Source organism: Sphaeroforma arctica, assembly GCF_001186125.1.
Source record: "Sphaeroforma arctica JP610 unplaced genomic scaffold supercont1.516, whole genome shotgun sequence".
NCBI lineage: Eukaryota > Ichthyosporea > Ichthyophonida > Sphaeroforma > Sphaeroforma arctica.
Genome location: NW_014040042.1, coordinates 49,053 through 64,598, shown reverse-complemented (window position 1 = coordinate 64,598; position 15,546 = coordinate 49,053). Strand labels below are relative to the sequence as shown.

The following is a 15,546-nucleotide window of genomic DNA, read 5'->3' as shown; positions in this document are numbered from 1 at the left end:
AAATATATATATATATATATTGATATATATACTTCCTTGTGATAGTGGCCATGAGTTTGGTTGAGGGTAGGTCGTCACATTGTAATCTAATTAGTGTCCAAGTTGACGTTACTCGCTTATGAATGCATACATCCCGCCGGCAGAGATGAATGAGACATAGTCTAACTGGTTTTATGCGCCTATTTGTTATTTATCTGCATATTTACTTCGTATTTAATGCTAGTTTTATACATCATACATCATGCCATAGAGTCTAACTGCCGCCAGGTATGGTCCCATAGTAATGCCTGAGTTGGAGTCCGCTTACGCGCCGAAGAAGGTCTATAGCCGAGCCTTGCGCAATAAGCACATAGAGAACATCACCGTCAACAGGTCTCAGCAGTGGAACAACCGCTTTCCTTTCAGTTACAGGAACGCACACAAGGTGTGTACGCCGATGTGATTGCTGTGGGTTTTGGAGTATATTTCATGACAGCGCGGGCTGGTTGAGATATTTAGTCTCCGTGTGTGGTGTTGCGGTGGTAGTTTTGTTGGTCATATCACTACACCCGAGCGCAGCAGTGTAACAACATATTTCTGTTTAGTTGCAGGAACTCGCACAAGGTGCGGGTATTGTTGGGATTGCTTTGGGTGGTTTCGTATTGATCCTATACTTACTAGCTAGCGCGTTCTAGTTGAGGTGTACAGCTTGTCTTGTCAGTGTGTGTTTTGCTGTTGTGGTACTGTGGGTATATTCACCACACATGCTGTGCCCGGTAATGTAACAATCGCATTTCTTTCAACAACAGAAACTCGCACAAGGTGCGTGTACAGCATTGATGGCTGTAAGTGTAAAGTAGTATTCTTGCCCGCTGGTTGAATCCTGTGTGTGTGTTGCTGTGAAGTAGTCTGAGTCACCACATACTAAGCGCAGCAGTCCCTTTCAACTCACACTCTATGCCTGCACTGTTGTGCTGGTCCTGACTGTAGCTACATATGTTCCTGATTCTTATGTGTTTGGTCTAATGATTCTGTATGCGCACACTTCACGGGTTGTGTAGCTTTTGTGATACAGTTCTGATTGCGGCGGTGTTCGGTGTGGCTCAAGTTTCTGTGCTCTTTCAGGAAGATTTCACACATTGTGTACTGGTGCCTATGGTTGTCGTGTGCGAGATGCTACTATAAGTGTAAGCATGGTCCTAACCATCGACCATAATGGATAGTCGTGGAACAGCCGCTGTTCGTTCACGTACGTACAGCGACCTACCCTGCACGATAGTTGTGTGTTTATCTGTTGGCTTTGATGGCCCGACCTTGTTATGGCCGGCGTGCAAAGCACAGTGCTTTAAGCATTCGCCGAAGATAGCTGCGCTCTTCCGTAAGGGCTGTGAATTTCGCTTTCTGTCCTGTTATTTCGTTGACGTTTAGTTATAAGGGGATCCCATGAAGTGTTTGTGTTGATTTGATATGTGTTATTAGTTATTAGTGTATGTTGTTTAGACTAGGCATGTCATTATTTGTATGCGCTGAATTGCACATAAGGCGTGATTGTTGCAATCGTAGTGGAGAATATGCCTCCTCCAGTTCTGGCAAGCTATCCACTGTTGGCAGGGCGTTGTTATATGTTATGATGGATGTGGTTGTAGGTGTTGATAGTCTTAGCAGATTCTTAATGGATCCATGAAGCCACAAAACGTGTTTGGGGATTTACTCGTAGCAGAAATGTTCGTCTTTGTTAAAGTTAAGTTCAAAATTTTATTCCAAAATTTTCGCACAAATTTGTATGTTAATGCCGGATGTACTGTTGAAAAAGATATGTACTTTCCATGTACACCTTTAGACACTGTACTTATATTACACATGTACGGATGCTTCATATACAGTATACATGATAAATAGACTGATTTTCAGACTTGACTTGTTTACCACAATCTACCAGATCTACGGAACACCCATGATGGACGTGGCCATGGGGGCTAAAACCGTAGAGGAATACCAAAACCTGATGCGTGATCTCCTGCATGAGAGAGTCAAAGTCACGCGACTGGATCCCACAAAGAAAGGGAGTGTGAGAGATACAAGCACTGTTAGTGTAAATACAACACTACCTCCGGAGAACACATCAACCTTACACTCACCAAGTCATCAGACTGGTGCGGATATGTCAGCTAGTAATAATGAATCCGTATCACTTGCGCTGCAGGCCGTAGAGGTGCAACAGCCCACACCGAAATCAGATACGAAAAAAAGATATCAATCAGAATAACCAATTCTGCAACTGGAACTGAAACTCGATGATCACTCACAACCGCCAAAAGTAGAAACAAAAACGCAGACACCAACACAGATACAGCCAAGAGGTTGCTTGAAAGAAGCTGACGAAATACCTAGAAATAATTCGAGGGCGAGGTTTAAAGTACAAAGTACGAGCAAGGGCTCTGAAGACTTTGAAGCCACAGCTCAATATGGTCGTGGGCCGCAATCACATCTGTCAACCCCTGGAGTCACGAAACCTGGAATTAGTGAGGAGGGTTCATCGGCAGTGATAGTGAGAGCACACACAATTCACTTTTTCAACCAGGGGGACAAGGGGTTGCCAGAGATAATATACGCACAGTATGTGAGGATACGACTACAGCTTCTTCAGATTTGCGGCAAAATGATACAAGCAACCCATCAACATCCACGGCTGGAATTCACAGAAACATGTGGGGGGACATGGTAGTAGCCCCGACCTCAAGTATGGAGCGCGCGGACACAGACACAGGTCAGTGTCCTATTGGACACAGGTCCTATCGCTTGGTATGCCGACTGTTCTACCTACTCCAATTGGGGGCTTGGTGCCGACCGGTCACATCATAGGCAACCTGGCTGATTTAGTGGGCGATGAAATATAGAATTCTATATGTAGGCGCCAGAAGTATAAAAAATTGAATCATAGAAACAACCTACTTGGTAGTGGAAGCTTTGTATTCATATGGTACCGTATCACGGTGTCTCTGTGTACACGTCAGCATAATTCTTTCCATTTCAAGTGTTAGCGTACCTTTTGTTTCGGGCAAAGAAACGAAAAAACTACAACTTAAAATACTGATATTGTTGGCTGATAGACATGCCTATTCAGTATTCACCCATACTCCCCCCCCCACCTAAACAAACATGTCCACATACAGATATACATGCCTATTCACACAAACTACATACACATTCCTATCCTCATTCGCAAGCGCTACACATGCATATTCAGTCCGGATACATATTGACGTACAGATACACATACTCATACATATTCACATGCCCATAGATATGCCTATTTACATACACCCACGCACACGTATCCACATACCCATAAACACGTCTATTTAGATACACATTCACATATACATACCTATCCACAAACACATACACATGTCTATAAACATACACATTCACATTCACATGTACATACGCGTCCAAAAACACATACACATGTCTATTCATATACGCATTCGTATCCACATTCACATGTACATAAAATACCCATCCACAAACACATACACATGTCTATTCATATACACATTCACATACACATTCACAAATACATAAAATACCCATCCACAAACACATACACATGTCTATCCATATACACATTCACTTACACATTCACAAATACTTAAAATACCCATCCACAAACACATACACATGTCTATCCATATACGCATGCACATACACATTCACATATACATAAGATACCCATCCACAAACACATACACACGTGTGCATATATGTGGGAACTCCGGGAAATGGGGAACTTGGGGAACTTGGGCTTGAAGTTCAAACGTTGTTGCATGTCGAATCGGCTATTATTTAATTCGAAGAAAAAAAATTCGTGAAATCAGCTTTTGTTTTAATATATGCATGTATGGCTACGAATGATTACATATGTTTGTATATATGACATTATGTATTTGTTTTTATTTAGTAAAAAAAACAATATGTATTTATTAGATGCAGGTTTCTAGACCATATTTATAAACGTTAAGCCATTTATAAACCGAAGAAAAGACTAAAAATACGTTTGTTGAACTTTTAATTTTTTTATTTGTGACCCATACTGTTTTTGTTTTCGTTAAAAATGAGACGAGGTCAATACTCATTACTGACATACCGTCAGGCGTCATGAGGCCTGAGGTACTCAAAAGTTTGGGTTGGCTCATATTATAATAAAGATATAAATAGAACTTCTGGAGTAACATACTTTTACTGAATGGAGTTAAACACATGATTGATATAAATTACATATTGATATAACCGATAAGGCGATACATAAACACGTAATACTAATTTAACGTACGTGCACTGTGCCCTGTGCCCTGTGCAGATTCTGGCATTCAGCAGAACGCAGCAGTGGCTACTACCCACATACTCTACTACTACTACTAGTAGTATCTATGTACTGCCTACTCTCTCTCTATGCTCTACCGAGTCTACTGTAGAGAGGGAGAGTATGTACAATTGTACATACATATTACACAGTGTATTAGTTCAGATTAGTGATTACATACTGTTTTAGTTTTCAGTTTTATGACTGATATTTAGTGGAACTGTGAGAATTGAGAGACCTGTAGAGTACTCAGTACACTCAGACCTCAGTACAGAGTACAGAGTGCAGACCGAGTTCTCAGTTCTGACTGCTCAGTAATAACTATGGACAACAAAGTACGAAACCACAATTCACAAACTTGAAACCAATGAAACACCGAAAGTTTTGACACCATAAGGCATAAAATATAAATTGATTTCACATACATTGTAAGTCTGAAACACTGATGAGTATGACTAATCTCAGTGATCATTGATCAAGTGATCCACTGATCCACAATTCCACATATCACACTGGCACGCACCATTGATCAAGTGATCCACTAGCTTTTTAGAAACGAATGTGATACTATAGTTCAGTGTTTCTTTTTTGTCAATATTTATTGCTATGAAGGGTGAGTGAATCATCTTTACACACACGAAACTTTCATTACAATTGTTCCATATGTAAAATTGTAAATAATAGCCGACTCTATGTATGTGGCTCTCTACTACTAGAGAGAGGGCCCGAAGCCAGGGCATGAGCCACGTGAGGGCGAAGGGGGGCAGCCGGCCAGGCCGCCAGGGCCGAGGACAACAGGTAATTGGCCAATTGGGTATCTATAGTATGTACTATGGTGCATGTTGAGACTTTAGCGTAGACACTACTAGACACAGTCATTCTCTCTCTCTCTCTAGTAGTGTGAGAGAGAGTAGAGTCTCTCTAGACAGTGACATGCACAAAAAGAGACTGATGACAAGAACGAGAGAGAGTAGTGTCAGAGTGTAGACTGCGTTTAGAGTATTTATCCAAATACTACATACTACTAGTAGTCAGTACATATTAATATCTACATTCCACAAGATTCCAAGTCCCAACACTGCCAACAGTTCTCTGTTCACTGTTCACTGTTCACCCGGAGGTGGTGCATACATAGGGCGCCAGGCCGCCAGCTCGGCCGCCAGGCCGTCAGGGCCAGAAGATTTATAAAAAGAGAAAACAAACAATATAACAAGTACATGTGTACACTTGTACAGACCTGCTATAACTTTTAGTAGACCAAATCCGTCACTACTATCATATGTATGTATAAATAAGAAGTCTGGTCTTGTATCTTTTCATTGGTCGAGAGGTCAAAGTTGTGTTGACCTGATTTCTGCTCGAGACCCAAATCCAGAGGGCCAGCAAAAAAAAAGTTCAATTTTTTTAAACGTTATAACGGATATAATGTGATCTGAAGGGCTTATCAAAGTTCTTTCATAGGACTGGTTCGTATTGTGAACATGATACAAACTTAAATGTTTGGACCCGGTTGTTGCACCTATGAGCATACAAAGGACCGCATATGAAATAAAGGTTGAACGAAAACGTATCTTTATTTGATTTATAGAAAACTCATGTGACTCACCCCAGACCCCAGTGCCCAGGCCCCAGGGGTCCAGGGCCTCAGAGGCCAATCAGAGAGGCAGAGAGCCAGACAATTTACACAAATGACAAAGCTCAGTCGCTCGGAGCTGGTATTAAAATAGACTTACTTTTGTTACAAATATGTACTCGAAATTGAAATACCTCTACTTCATAGTTCATTCTGGTCTTTTGGTTTGCTGTATTTATTGTCTTTATAAATATACAATAGTAGAGAGTTGGAGTAGCCTTTCTATTTTTGAAAGAGCGCTTGCTTTGAAAATTAAAATAATAAAAAGAGAGCAACGAGCTGTGGCCTATGAGAGAGGTGAGGCCCGTGAGAGGCTCTGGGCTCTGGAGTCAGGACTCTGGAGTCTGTGGACTGTGAGTGACTGAGTGTGAGTCCAGAATTCAGAGTTTCAGACTCCTGTGGTCAGTCACCAGTCACCACTCACCCACCAATGTTCATTGTTTACTGTTCAACTGTTCAGTGTTCACTGTGTCTCGTCATCGGACTCTCGGAGTCAGATGTAAAGTTGACCCAGAACACAGCCCTTCCAGTGGCAGAATACGAAAACAGTAAACATATGCCGTTATTTTTTGCCATTTACTATAAATAATACCACCTACCTGCTTACAACATTTAAACCGATAGTCCCTGGATGTAATATACACTCCCAGGCCAGCTCGTAAAACATTTTCCATTTAGCGTACGTAACAAATTGTATCGAATTAGCCAGAATGCCAAAATTCACATCAAGCTGTAAAAATGTACTTCAGTTTGAAGCACATGAGAATAAAGCGACGCCGGACGAAGTTTCTCGCAATTTAAGTAAATTCGTCAGAAGCGCCAGTGCGTCATCTGTAAAGTCAGATGTGTTACAGATTAGTTCAACGAACTTATCCACGTGTAGTGCAAGTATGGAGTTATCCGAATACCGGTCCGGAGGCAAGCTAGTGGAGGTCAAACAATATAGCATTGAGAAAACTGAAGACAAAGCTGAAGATGCGCGGGCAAAGCTCGCATGGTCGTGTACTGAACATGAAGGAACGTCATCACTAGACAACCGTTGTGACCAGGCCTCACATCACGCAAAGAAAAAGTATTCTCTCCTGAGAAGCGTATTTGGCGTTTGATCTCTTGTTGGAAAGCTAGGAATGTCTAACCCCCCCTATGTGTCGTACCAGCATGATAATGTCGTGGGAATTGCCATCAGATGGCACGTGCCAATATCGATTCATAAGCTGTCCTGGTATTCATCCATTCAAGGCACAGCAATACGCGAAGGTGCCAATTTGATTTTTCTGAAAAAGATCACAACTAAAGAATTCTTATCATTTGATACCGATATCGTGTGTACATTGCTGTTATCAACCGTATATCGATCCTCTACTGGCAGCATTGCGTTCCACCCGGCTTGGAGTATATACTGCAATATCCACTGGTCAAGACATCAATTCAAGGACACAACACAGGCTTCACCAATTGCATCGTTCGCTATCGACCTCGTGCGTAGATCGAACCGAGTACCTCTCGAAATACCTAAACTAGCACAAGGTGGTTCGAAGTACCAACTAGCAATGGCACCGACACGAATAATGAGAGACGATAGATAAACGACAACGCAGAGCTTTATAAACCAATGATAAAATCTCCGCCCAGCACCCATTTGATACCACGGTATGAATGCCCAGTCGTTGCACAATGACTGTTGAGGTATTACTACACGTCGGCAAAACCTTGTATGACAAGTTATATCTAGCTGATTAAAATCCAACTTCAATAGTGAGTATTCGTATCTGTTATTTTAATTTGTGATGTACCTCGTCAAAACATGTTCGACCTCATCGTTTGTCAACTATTTTGATGTGATGAGATGTTGACAAGCAGCGATGCTGTAAATTAAACTGATGGGGTGGAGTGGTGTAAACGGGGTCGAGACTGAATCGGTGGCTCAGATTAGCGAATCCATTCGAAGCAGGGCCACTATAGCATGGTATAGTAAAGACTATATTCTCATGTATAGATCTGAAGTTTTACTGAACTATCAGATGAGGCGGCTGTTGTATCCACATTCCTTGATTCTACTCAGCGGGCATGACCAGCACCTTGGGTCTTGTAACGTACCCAGTCACCTACAGCGAACGCTGGCACATCCACACGATGCAAGTCAGCCGCCCGACGCTGAGACTCCTGCGCACGCCGATCGCGCTGCACTGCCACCGCATCACGCACCACAGCCTCCGTACCTCCAAATTTTTGATGTACACGTATGTGCGTGCGTGACTACAGATAGCATGAGCCAACTTCTATCTCGGATCAGGTGAATTTGGAGGACATACCTGTGCCTAGCTACGTATTGACTGGCCTTTATGGACTGGTCTCATCAATCCAAAGCAGTGGACTCACAAATTTTCCATTTGAACTCTATTCCCGACCTGTTATACAAGGAGGGCATGCAGATTCGCGGAAAGCACCCATTCTGAATCCAATAGCGTACATACCACAAATACATTAAACACGAGGCAACGGTTTTCTTCTCCTCAGGAATATGAAGTAGGCGATATGTTAACGGACAGTAGTAGGTTGGCGTGTTCGATATATTCGCGTAGTATTATTTTTAGGCAGATCCCTCAATACACAATAATGGATTATAATGGACGTAAATGTACAAACACCCCAATGACTTGATTGCAAGAATTTGCAAGTAATGATCGTGATCTGAAATGTGGTTTCATGGAAGCAGCACAAATTTCTGTTAGAGATTTTGTGCTTCAATGATTTGTCCACATACCGTGGAGACCTGTACTACTGGGGCGACTACATTCTAGAGTAGCACAGCATAAGCCAACCTACACGTGCGATGTTCCGCACTGCCGCGATATTGGATATAGATTGTGATATCGTTGTGCCGAGTACGAAGGATTTAATCACACTTTTCAGACAGGAAAAACAGCGGCACAGTGTGGTTTGGGTACTTAATCGCCGATCGGGCGGAATTATGGATAAAAACATTTGAGCATGGTGACCTGCAGTGGGTATTTGCATTGCCACCTGATTACAGTTGGTAATAGTTTATGTCGCTACCTATAGCACTGGTTCATCCCACCGCATGACGCATCAGTCTCCCTCAACTTTACTTCTCCCCTTGGCTGTATCTAAAACTATTCGTATCTACAGTCTTCTGATTATATCCAATCACTTCGGCTGTTGTGTTCTTGATTGTGGGTTGCCATACGCAGCGCTGCATTTCGCTGTATTCCTCGTAGAGTCTGCCTATTTGCTTTAACCTTTTTACAAATTGAGTGCTTTCTAAGAAGTGTTCGCCGGACGACACTCGCATCACCTCTGCCACATAAGCAACTAGAGCATAAGATTCATCTGACAGACAGTTATACCGCAAAAATAGAATGGAAATGCAAAACCAGGCCACAAGCTAAATGGTTGGACCTCAGTCTTCTGATGCCATGTTCAACAGCTCCCCGTACAGAAAGGGTTCTACTCTCACAGGTACTTTCCAGTGGTTGATCAAAGCCGTCGCCAGAATCGCTTTCGTCAATAAAAAAAATTGTCAACTGCAACACGCACACAATTTTACGTCCAGCCTGCCTGAGATTTGGCCATTCACGAAGGCAGCCGGAAGACTATAGCGATTGTTTGCGGATTTCGTACACTTCGCATGCGCTACTCTTCACACTATCGGGGTGACGGTCACTATCACCATTGCCAATCCTGCCAGTAGGCAGACAGGTGCGTGGGTGATGCCAATCCATACCGATCTCGGAATGCCGGGGATGGGGCATGTGATACAGTCAAAGCCTACCCAAACCCGTAAAGGACATTTACCGATCCGTCACCAGTAAGTATGAGCTGGTAGCAGGGCATGTCTCCCTTAGGATGATCGATGAACCCCCCACGGCTGTAGTAGCAGCGCTTTCACACCACATCCACCACACATCCGCGCTCGTTCTGCGGTGAAAAGTGAGCAGGCTTCTAACACGCATGTGCGGTTGCAAGACTTTCACTCACTCACGAAACGGCTCATTGCGGCTCTCTCGCATGCGTGCGTTTCTACACGAATTTGTGGCTCGCGGCGGACGGCAGACTCTTCTTTGTACACGTGACAGCCCTATCAGTCCCGTCCATACATTCGCACCTGCAGTATTTAATCCCAAGACACGCACACACCTTCACATGGCGCATATTGTGCTTCACTCTAGCTGTAATACTGGGACATTTGTCCCTTTAAACTAGCCTTTCTCTGCACATTTTTGCTTGCACCCCATGCCCCATGGCCATACATTTACACTCGGTGTATCTGTTTTAAGTTGGCGCATTCATATCATCCCTTTGTCCCTATATTTCCTGAAGTCTAAGCACCTGCCCTGCTTGCGTAGTTGAGCCGATTCACTGATGTGGCCGTTGGTTCGTTCAGGGTGGAAAACTACACTACTACACCTCCATCGGGAAACACGTCTCCCGTATAATCTATGCACAGAGATTGCTTTCTTTTGGTGATTGAGCGCTCTCCAACTTACGCCACATACCAGACAATGCATTGCAATCATACCAGCGTGCGTCCCAGCGTATAGCCCATGCTAATGACGGACACGCTTGCTTGCTAGTGCCTGTACGCATCATTAACTAGAACATGTGTAAGTTTTTTGCCCTAGTTACGTATATGTCAAGACACAACCCATGCTGAGTGCAGGTGTGTTAGGTTGTTTGTGTCTGTCTGTGTCTCTAATTACAACACGAGCAAAGCAGGGTCTTGCCCTAGTTTTGTATATGTGGAGATATAACACAAGCTAATTAGGGGCCTACTGGTTTGGTTGTTTCTATACGTATCTCTATTTCAAACACGTGTAAGTTCTCGCCCTAGTTGTGTATCGGTGTAGATGTATCTCAATCATCTACGAACAAGGTTGTTTGTGTCTATGAGCATTCTCTACCTAGAACACGTGCAGGTTCTTGCCCTGTTTCCGTATCTGTGGCGAGGAGCCGCCGTGGCCGGTTCCATCGCGTACTACAGACTCTCTCCGGGGTGATAGGAAGTCACTGCCGTGCGGAGACGAATCTACGTGTTGGGGAGATATTCGGAATTTGTCCAAGGGTAAATCTTCCATGTCTGATTGGTTGTCATAGAAATAGAGTAATCGTGATTGGATGCATTTAATAGAGGCTATTACAATGATGGGTATAGATGGAGATAGCGGATAAACCAATCACACAATTTGATAAGAACATACCGACACACCGGTCTATATATATATATATATATATATATAGATATAAATAGATAGGGTATATACATATGCACATGGACACGTATACGTCCATGTAAAACTTTTGCACCTTATGATACCTATACATTAAGTTATCTGGTTCTCACATAGTATTATAGCCTGCGTCTAGTTTGGCCTACTACCTCCATAGACGGGTTGCAAGACACGCAAATATATATATATATATATATATATATATATATATATATATATATATATGTATGTTTATATATATACATATATGTTTATATATACGTATATATGTGTATATGTATGACTATATCTATCTATCTATCTATCTATCTAAATGTCTATGTATATGCATATGCATATTTATATATATAGATAAAGTTATATATAGATCTATAAATACACACAAAATGTGAGTATAAACAGCTATATATATATGTATCAATATAGTTGTTTTATATATAAACTCACCTGTGGACGAGGCATTGAAAATAACCGGCGTGTAGTTCGGCCGGCCACCCATTGTTGCCTTCCGTAGAGCACCAAAAAGAAGCGGAACAAACAGCAGCGTCAAAGTAGTGGTCCCTGTATGTGCCAATGATCAGGTCAGCTTCTATACTCGTGTCAAATATGCGTGGGAATATACGTATATAAACCACAAGTGTACAATAGGATGTGCACCTGTGTGTGTGTATGTGTGCGTGCGTGTATATGTATGTGTGTGCGTGTGTATGTGTGTGCGTGTTATGACTTATATACCGCATGTGCGTAAAATGTGGAACCAGATTTAAGCACCGGAAGTCTAGACATACAGAAAATACGCGTCTAACTCCCAGCAAGCACGCGGTCAAATACTTGTGAACACCAAACACGTAGAATGTGTGGCATATGTAGTAGGCCCTGAATAAACCTAAACCTATATAAACGAATACCGGTTGCCTAGACATCCGAGACATCCGCATGAATACCTCGAATCCCGTATGTTTAGGGGTTAGGGTCACGGATACTCACCTAAAATTAGTACGTAAACATCTATCATATGTAGTAGGCTCTGAGTGAGCACAGCCCCACATGAACGCACACTCACCTAAAATCAGGAAGTAGACTTCTCGACTGATGATCTTGAGTGTCTTACCACGACTGCGGGGGCGAAGTGTTCAGAATACAACAGTTGGGGTTAGCCGATAAATATTATTTCAAAATAATTCGTAAAGAGAAGGGGCCGTTGTCAATTTTATACCGCCATAGCACCACCTCAGAATCATCGATTGGAGCCTAGAACAGCCAGGGATGTATAGCTACCAATAGAACCTAGCCATCCCTAGTGAACTGATGGGCGGCATTCTATGTATCGTTTTAATGGTATGACAAGACAGCGAGCAATCAACTGCTCATGCTACGTCAGTGCTGGTCACTTAACTTGTCAGCACCTCACGAAAATGTACCTGACCGAGACACATACTTAGAATGAAACATAGTATATAGATATATATATATATACATATACATATACATATCATACATACATACACACACACATATATATATATACATATATACGCATACACACATACACTTAAACATATACATAAACACACACACACACACATACACACACATATATATATATGCAATACGCTTATACATTCCAGAAACCTTTACAATTTCCTATTCAAAACAGATTCGGGCTTAGGATCGGCCGATAATCGCTATATGATGCATATTGCAGGTAACATTACACAATCCAAAATAATATACCTGGCCAGAATAAATGCAAATTCGGAGATTTGCGAAAGACCCAGAGATGCCAAAGCTGCCGGTCGAGCAAGTTGATGGAACACACGGTGCAGTACAAAGAACCCACTCAAGAATTTGATACTCATGCAACCTGATAAGAGAATAAATTCGGATTAAAAGTTCATTCAAATCCCAATGCAACTACGTCAAGTTTATTGCTTATGAAAGGGTAGTACAGCACACAGAACAAACACGTATACATACATACAAACATGCCCATAAATATGTGCATGTATGCTTATACATATATATATATGTATAAATATATAAATATATATTTATATACATAAAAATAAAAATAAACATATATATTAATATATATACATATACTTTGCCACACTACACACAGCAGGAAGGAAGGCCACTCATTCACACGTATATACCTATCGTCATCGCCACTAGCACCTTCCATTGCGCGACCATAAAAGAGGGATATACATGCAGTCCTATCGTTCCAAAGAACATGCTCGCAAAAAGGTCCCTCACCGGTTCAACTAGGTGTAGGATTTCCTGTGTAGAGTTGACGTATATGGGGAGTGAGAACGGGAGAGCATATACGAACACATACTAACACATATACATACATAAATGCATACACATATACATACATAAATGCATACATACATACACACACGCACAGATAAATCAATACATACAAGTACAAAAATATTAAAACATACACACATACCGAACACACAGATCCATACATGCAAATAAAGAAATACTAAAACATACATACATACATACAAACATACAATTACAATCACACACATAATAGATCCATACATACAAATACGTAACTACTAAAACATACATGATAGCACACACATCCAAAGACATACATCCAAACACATACGTACTAGCCCCATACATGCATACATACTACATAAATACATACTAATACATACAATGACATACGAACATATACATACACACGATGATACATAGTTTGAGTGGAGGTGTGTCAAATATGATACTAGGTTTGTGATGAGGGTAGACACATGCGTACACGCACAGATATATAGAATTTTTTTCGTCAGCCTCTTAAGTAAAATTAGGATCTCCAGAGCGAAATAAGTACAAACATGAACATACATGCACAATTGCACGTACACGCACATACAAAAATGCACATACACGCATATAAAAATATGCACATACACGCATATAAAAATATGCACATACACGCATATAAAAATATGCACATACAAGACCCGTCTCTCAGTACACAAGAAACAGAGATGTCCCAGCTCAACCACAACACAGTGCACGCAGGTGCCAGACAGATCTCGACTCAGAGAGACGTACATAAAGCATACATGGCTGTTGGCAGTATTCCTGTTGACCGACGACGACGATATGAGCAAACCAGCCGTAAAGCAGCCAATCTCTAGACTCAGCTTCATATATTCAGCGAAGAGTACATCCGCCATGCACAGGAACAGCAGGCCCAGGAGATGCACTTCGGCGCTTTTGGTAGCTGTAGAAGGATGTGTATGTGTCAATGGGTGCGCATGTGTGTATGTACATGTGTGTATATGTGTGTGCACTTGTGTATGTGTATGCACAAGCTTATTTATATATATACATATAAATATGAATATGAATATGAACATGAATATGAATATAAATAATATAAATAATAATAATATGAACATGAAAATGAATAAGAAACTGGTCCAAGATATAGGGTGATAACGAAGAGGGTCATGTCTATGACTACCGCGGAGAAGGCCTGCACACGCGAGTACAACACTCCCCAGATTTGTACCTAAGCAGCACATTTTTTTTTAAACATACAGCTACATACGCTTCAAGTACCATATACCAGCCACACAAACCAGGTCATTACAAGGTGTGGGATCAGCATGTCAATTATACGGAACATGACCATACCTACACACAAGTTGCTATATCCTAAACCCTACACCCAAGATACAGTACTCTAAACCCTACACCCAAGATACAGTACCCTAAGGCCCTACACCCGAGATACAATACCCTAAAGCCCTACACCCGAGATACGCGTAATGTACGTCCGAGCCACTACCCCACACACCCTACCACACATCGGAAACGGCAGGCATAGGTTCATCACATACAAGCTAAACCCTACACCAAAACCCTAAAACAACAAACCATAACACACAGACACACATTCGATACTTACCGCGTATCAGCCACAGAAACCGGTCCATGACTAAGTGTGAGATGAGCATGTTGACTATGCTGAATATGGTCATATCCTTGACCACGGTGCAGAACGCCCAAACGGCCCGAGACCCACTCATGTCACCCTCCAACAACGGCAGCAGAGTCAGGCACAGGCCAAAGTAGACATCCTGCATGACCAGAATACCAATCATGGTACGGCCGTAGGTCGTTTCCGTCTAGACGCCAGGTGCGCAAACAAACCATGTTATATCAACACAATCCAATACCTTTCAGGCTGGTTTGGCGGACATGTGTGAGTCTGCTTATTTGTATAGAGGAGAGATACTCCTTGATCGCAGATACGCATGAGAGTAGAGCATAACCAGAAAGAGACT

At 42.0% G+C, this 15,546-nt stretch overlaps 2 protein-coding genes across 3 annotated transcripts in view; one reads left to right on the top strand and one right to left on the bottom strand.

The window, feature by feature from the left end:
- Nucleotides 1-250: 250 nt before the first annotated feature.
- On the top strand, nucleotides 251-2,920 carry SARC_06899 (hypothetical protein; the record flags this gene model as incomplete). Its single annotated transcript, XM_014299183.1, has 2 exons — nucleotides 251-424; nucleotides 1,919-2,920. Coding segments are annotated over 2 exons (501 nt in total), but the record flags the coding sequence as incomplete, so codon positions are not given.
- Nucleotides 2,921-10,721: 7,801 nt separating this feature from the next.
- The window catches only part of SARC_06898, a gene marked incomplete at both ends in the record, with an annotated part of 10,437 nt that continues 5,612 nt past the window's right edge, over nucleotides 10,722-15,546 (bottom strand). The window contains 7 exons of one of the 2 annotated variants that reach the window (XM_014299181.1): nucleotides 10,722-11,022; nucleotides 11,672-11,785; nucleotides 12,288-12,340; nucleotides 12,959-13,088; nucleotides 13,381-13,507; nucleotides 14,317-14,477; nucleotides 15,168-15,387. In XM_014299181.1, coding sequence (XP_014154656.1) covers nucleotides 10,898-11,022; nucleotides 11,672-11,785; nucleotides 12,288-12,340; nucleotides 12,959-13,088; nucleotides 13,381-13,507; nucleotides 14,317-14,477; nucleotides 15,168-15,387 — 930 coding nt within the window. Of the gene's footprint in view, nucleotides 11,074-11,671; nucleotides 11,786-12,287; nucleotides 12,341-12,958; nucleotides 13,089-13,380; nucleotides 13,508-14,316; nucleotides 14,478-15,167; nucleotides 15,388-15,546 lie in introns of both variants that reach the window. The other variant, XM_014299182.1, reaches the window with a different exon arrangement.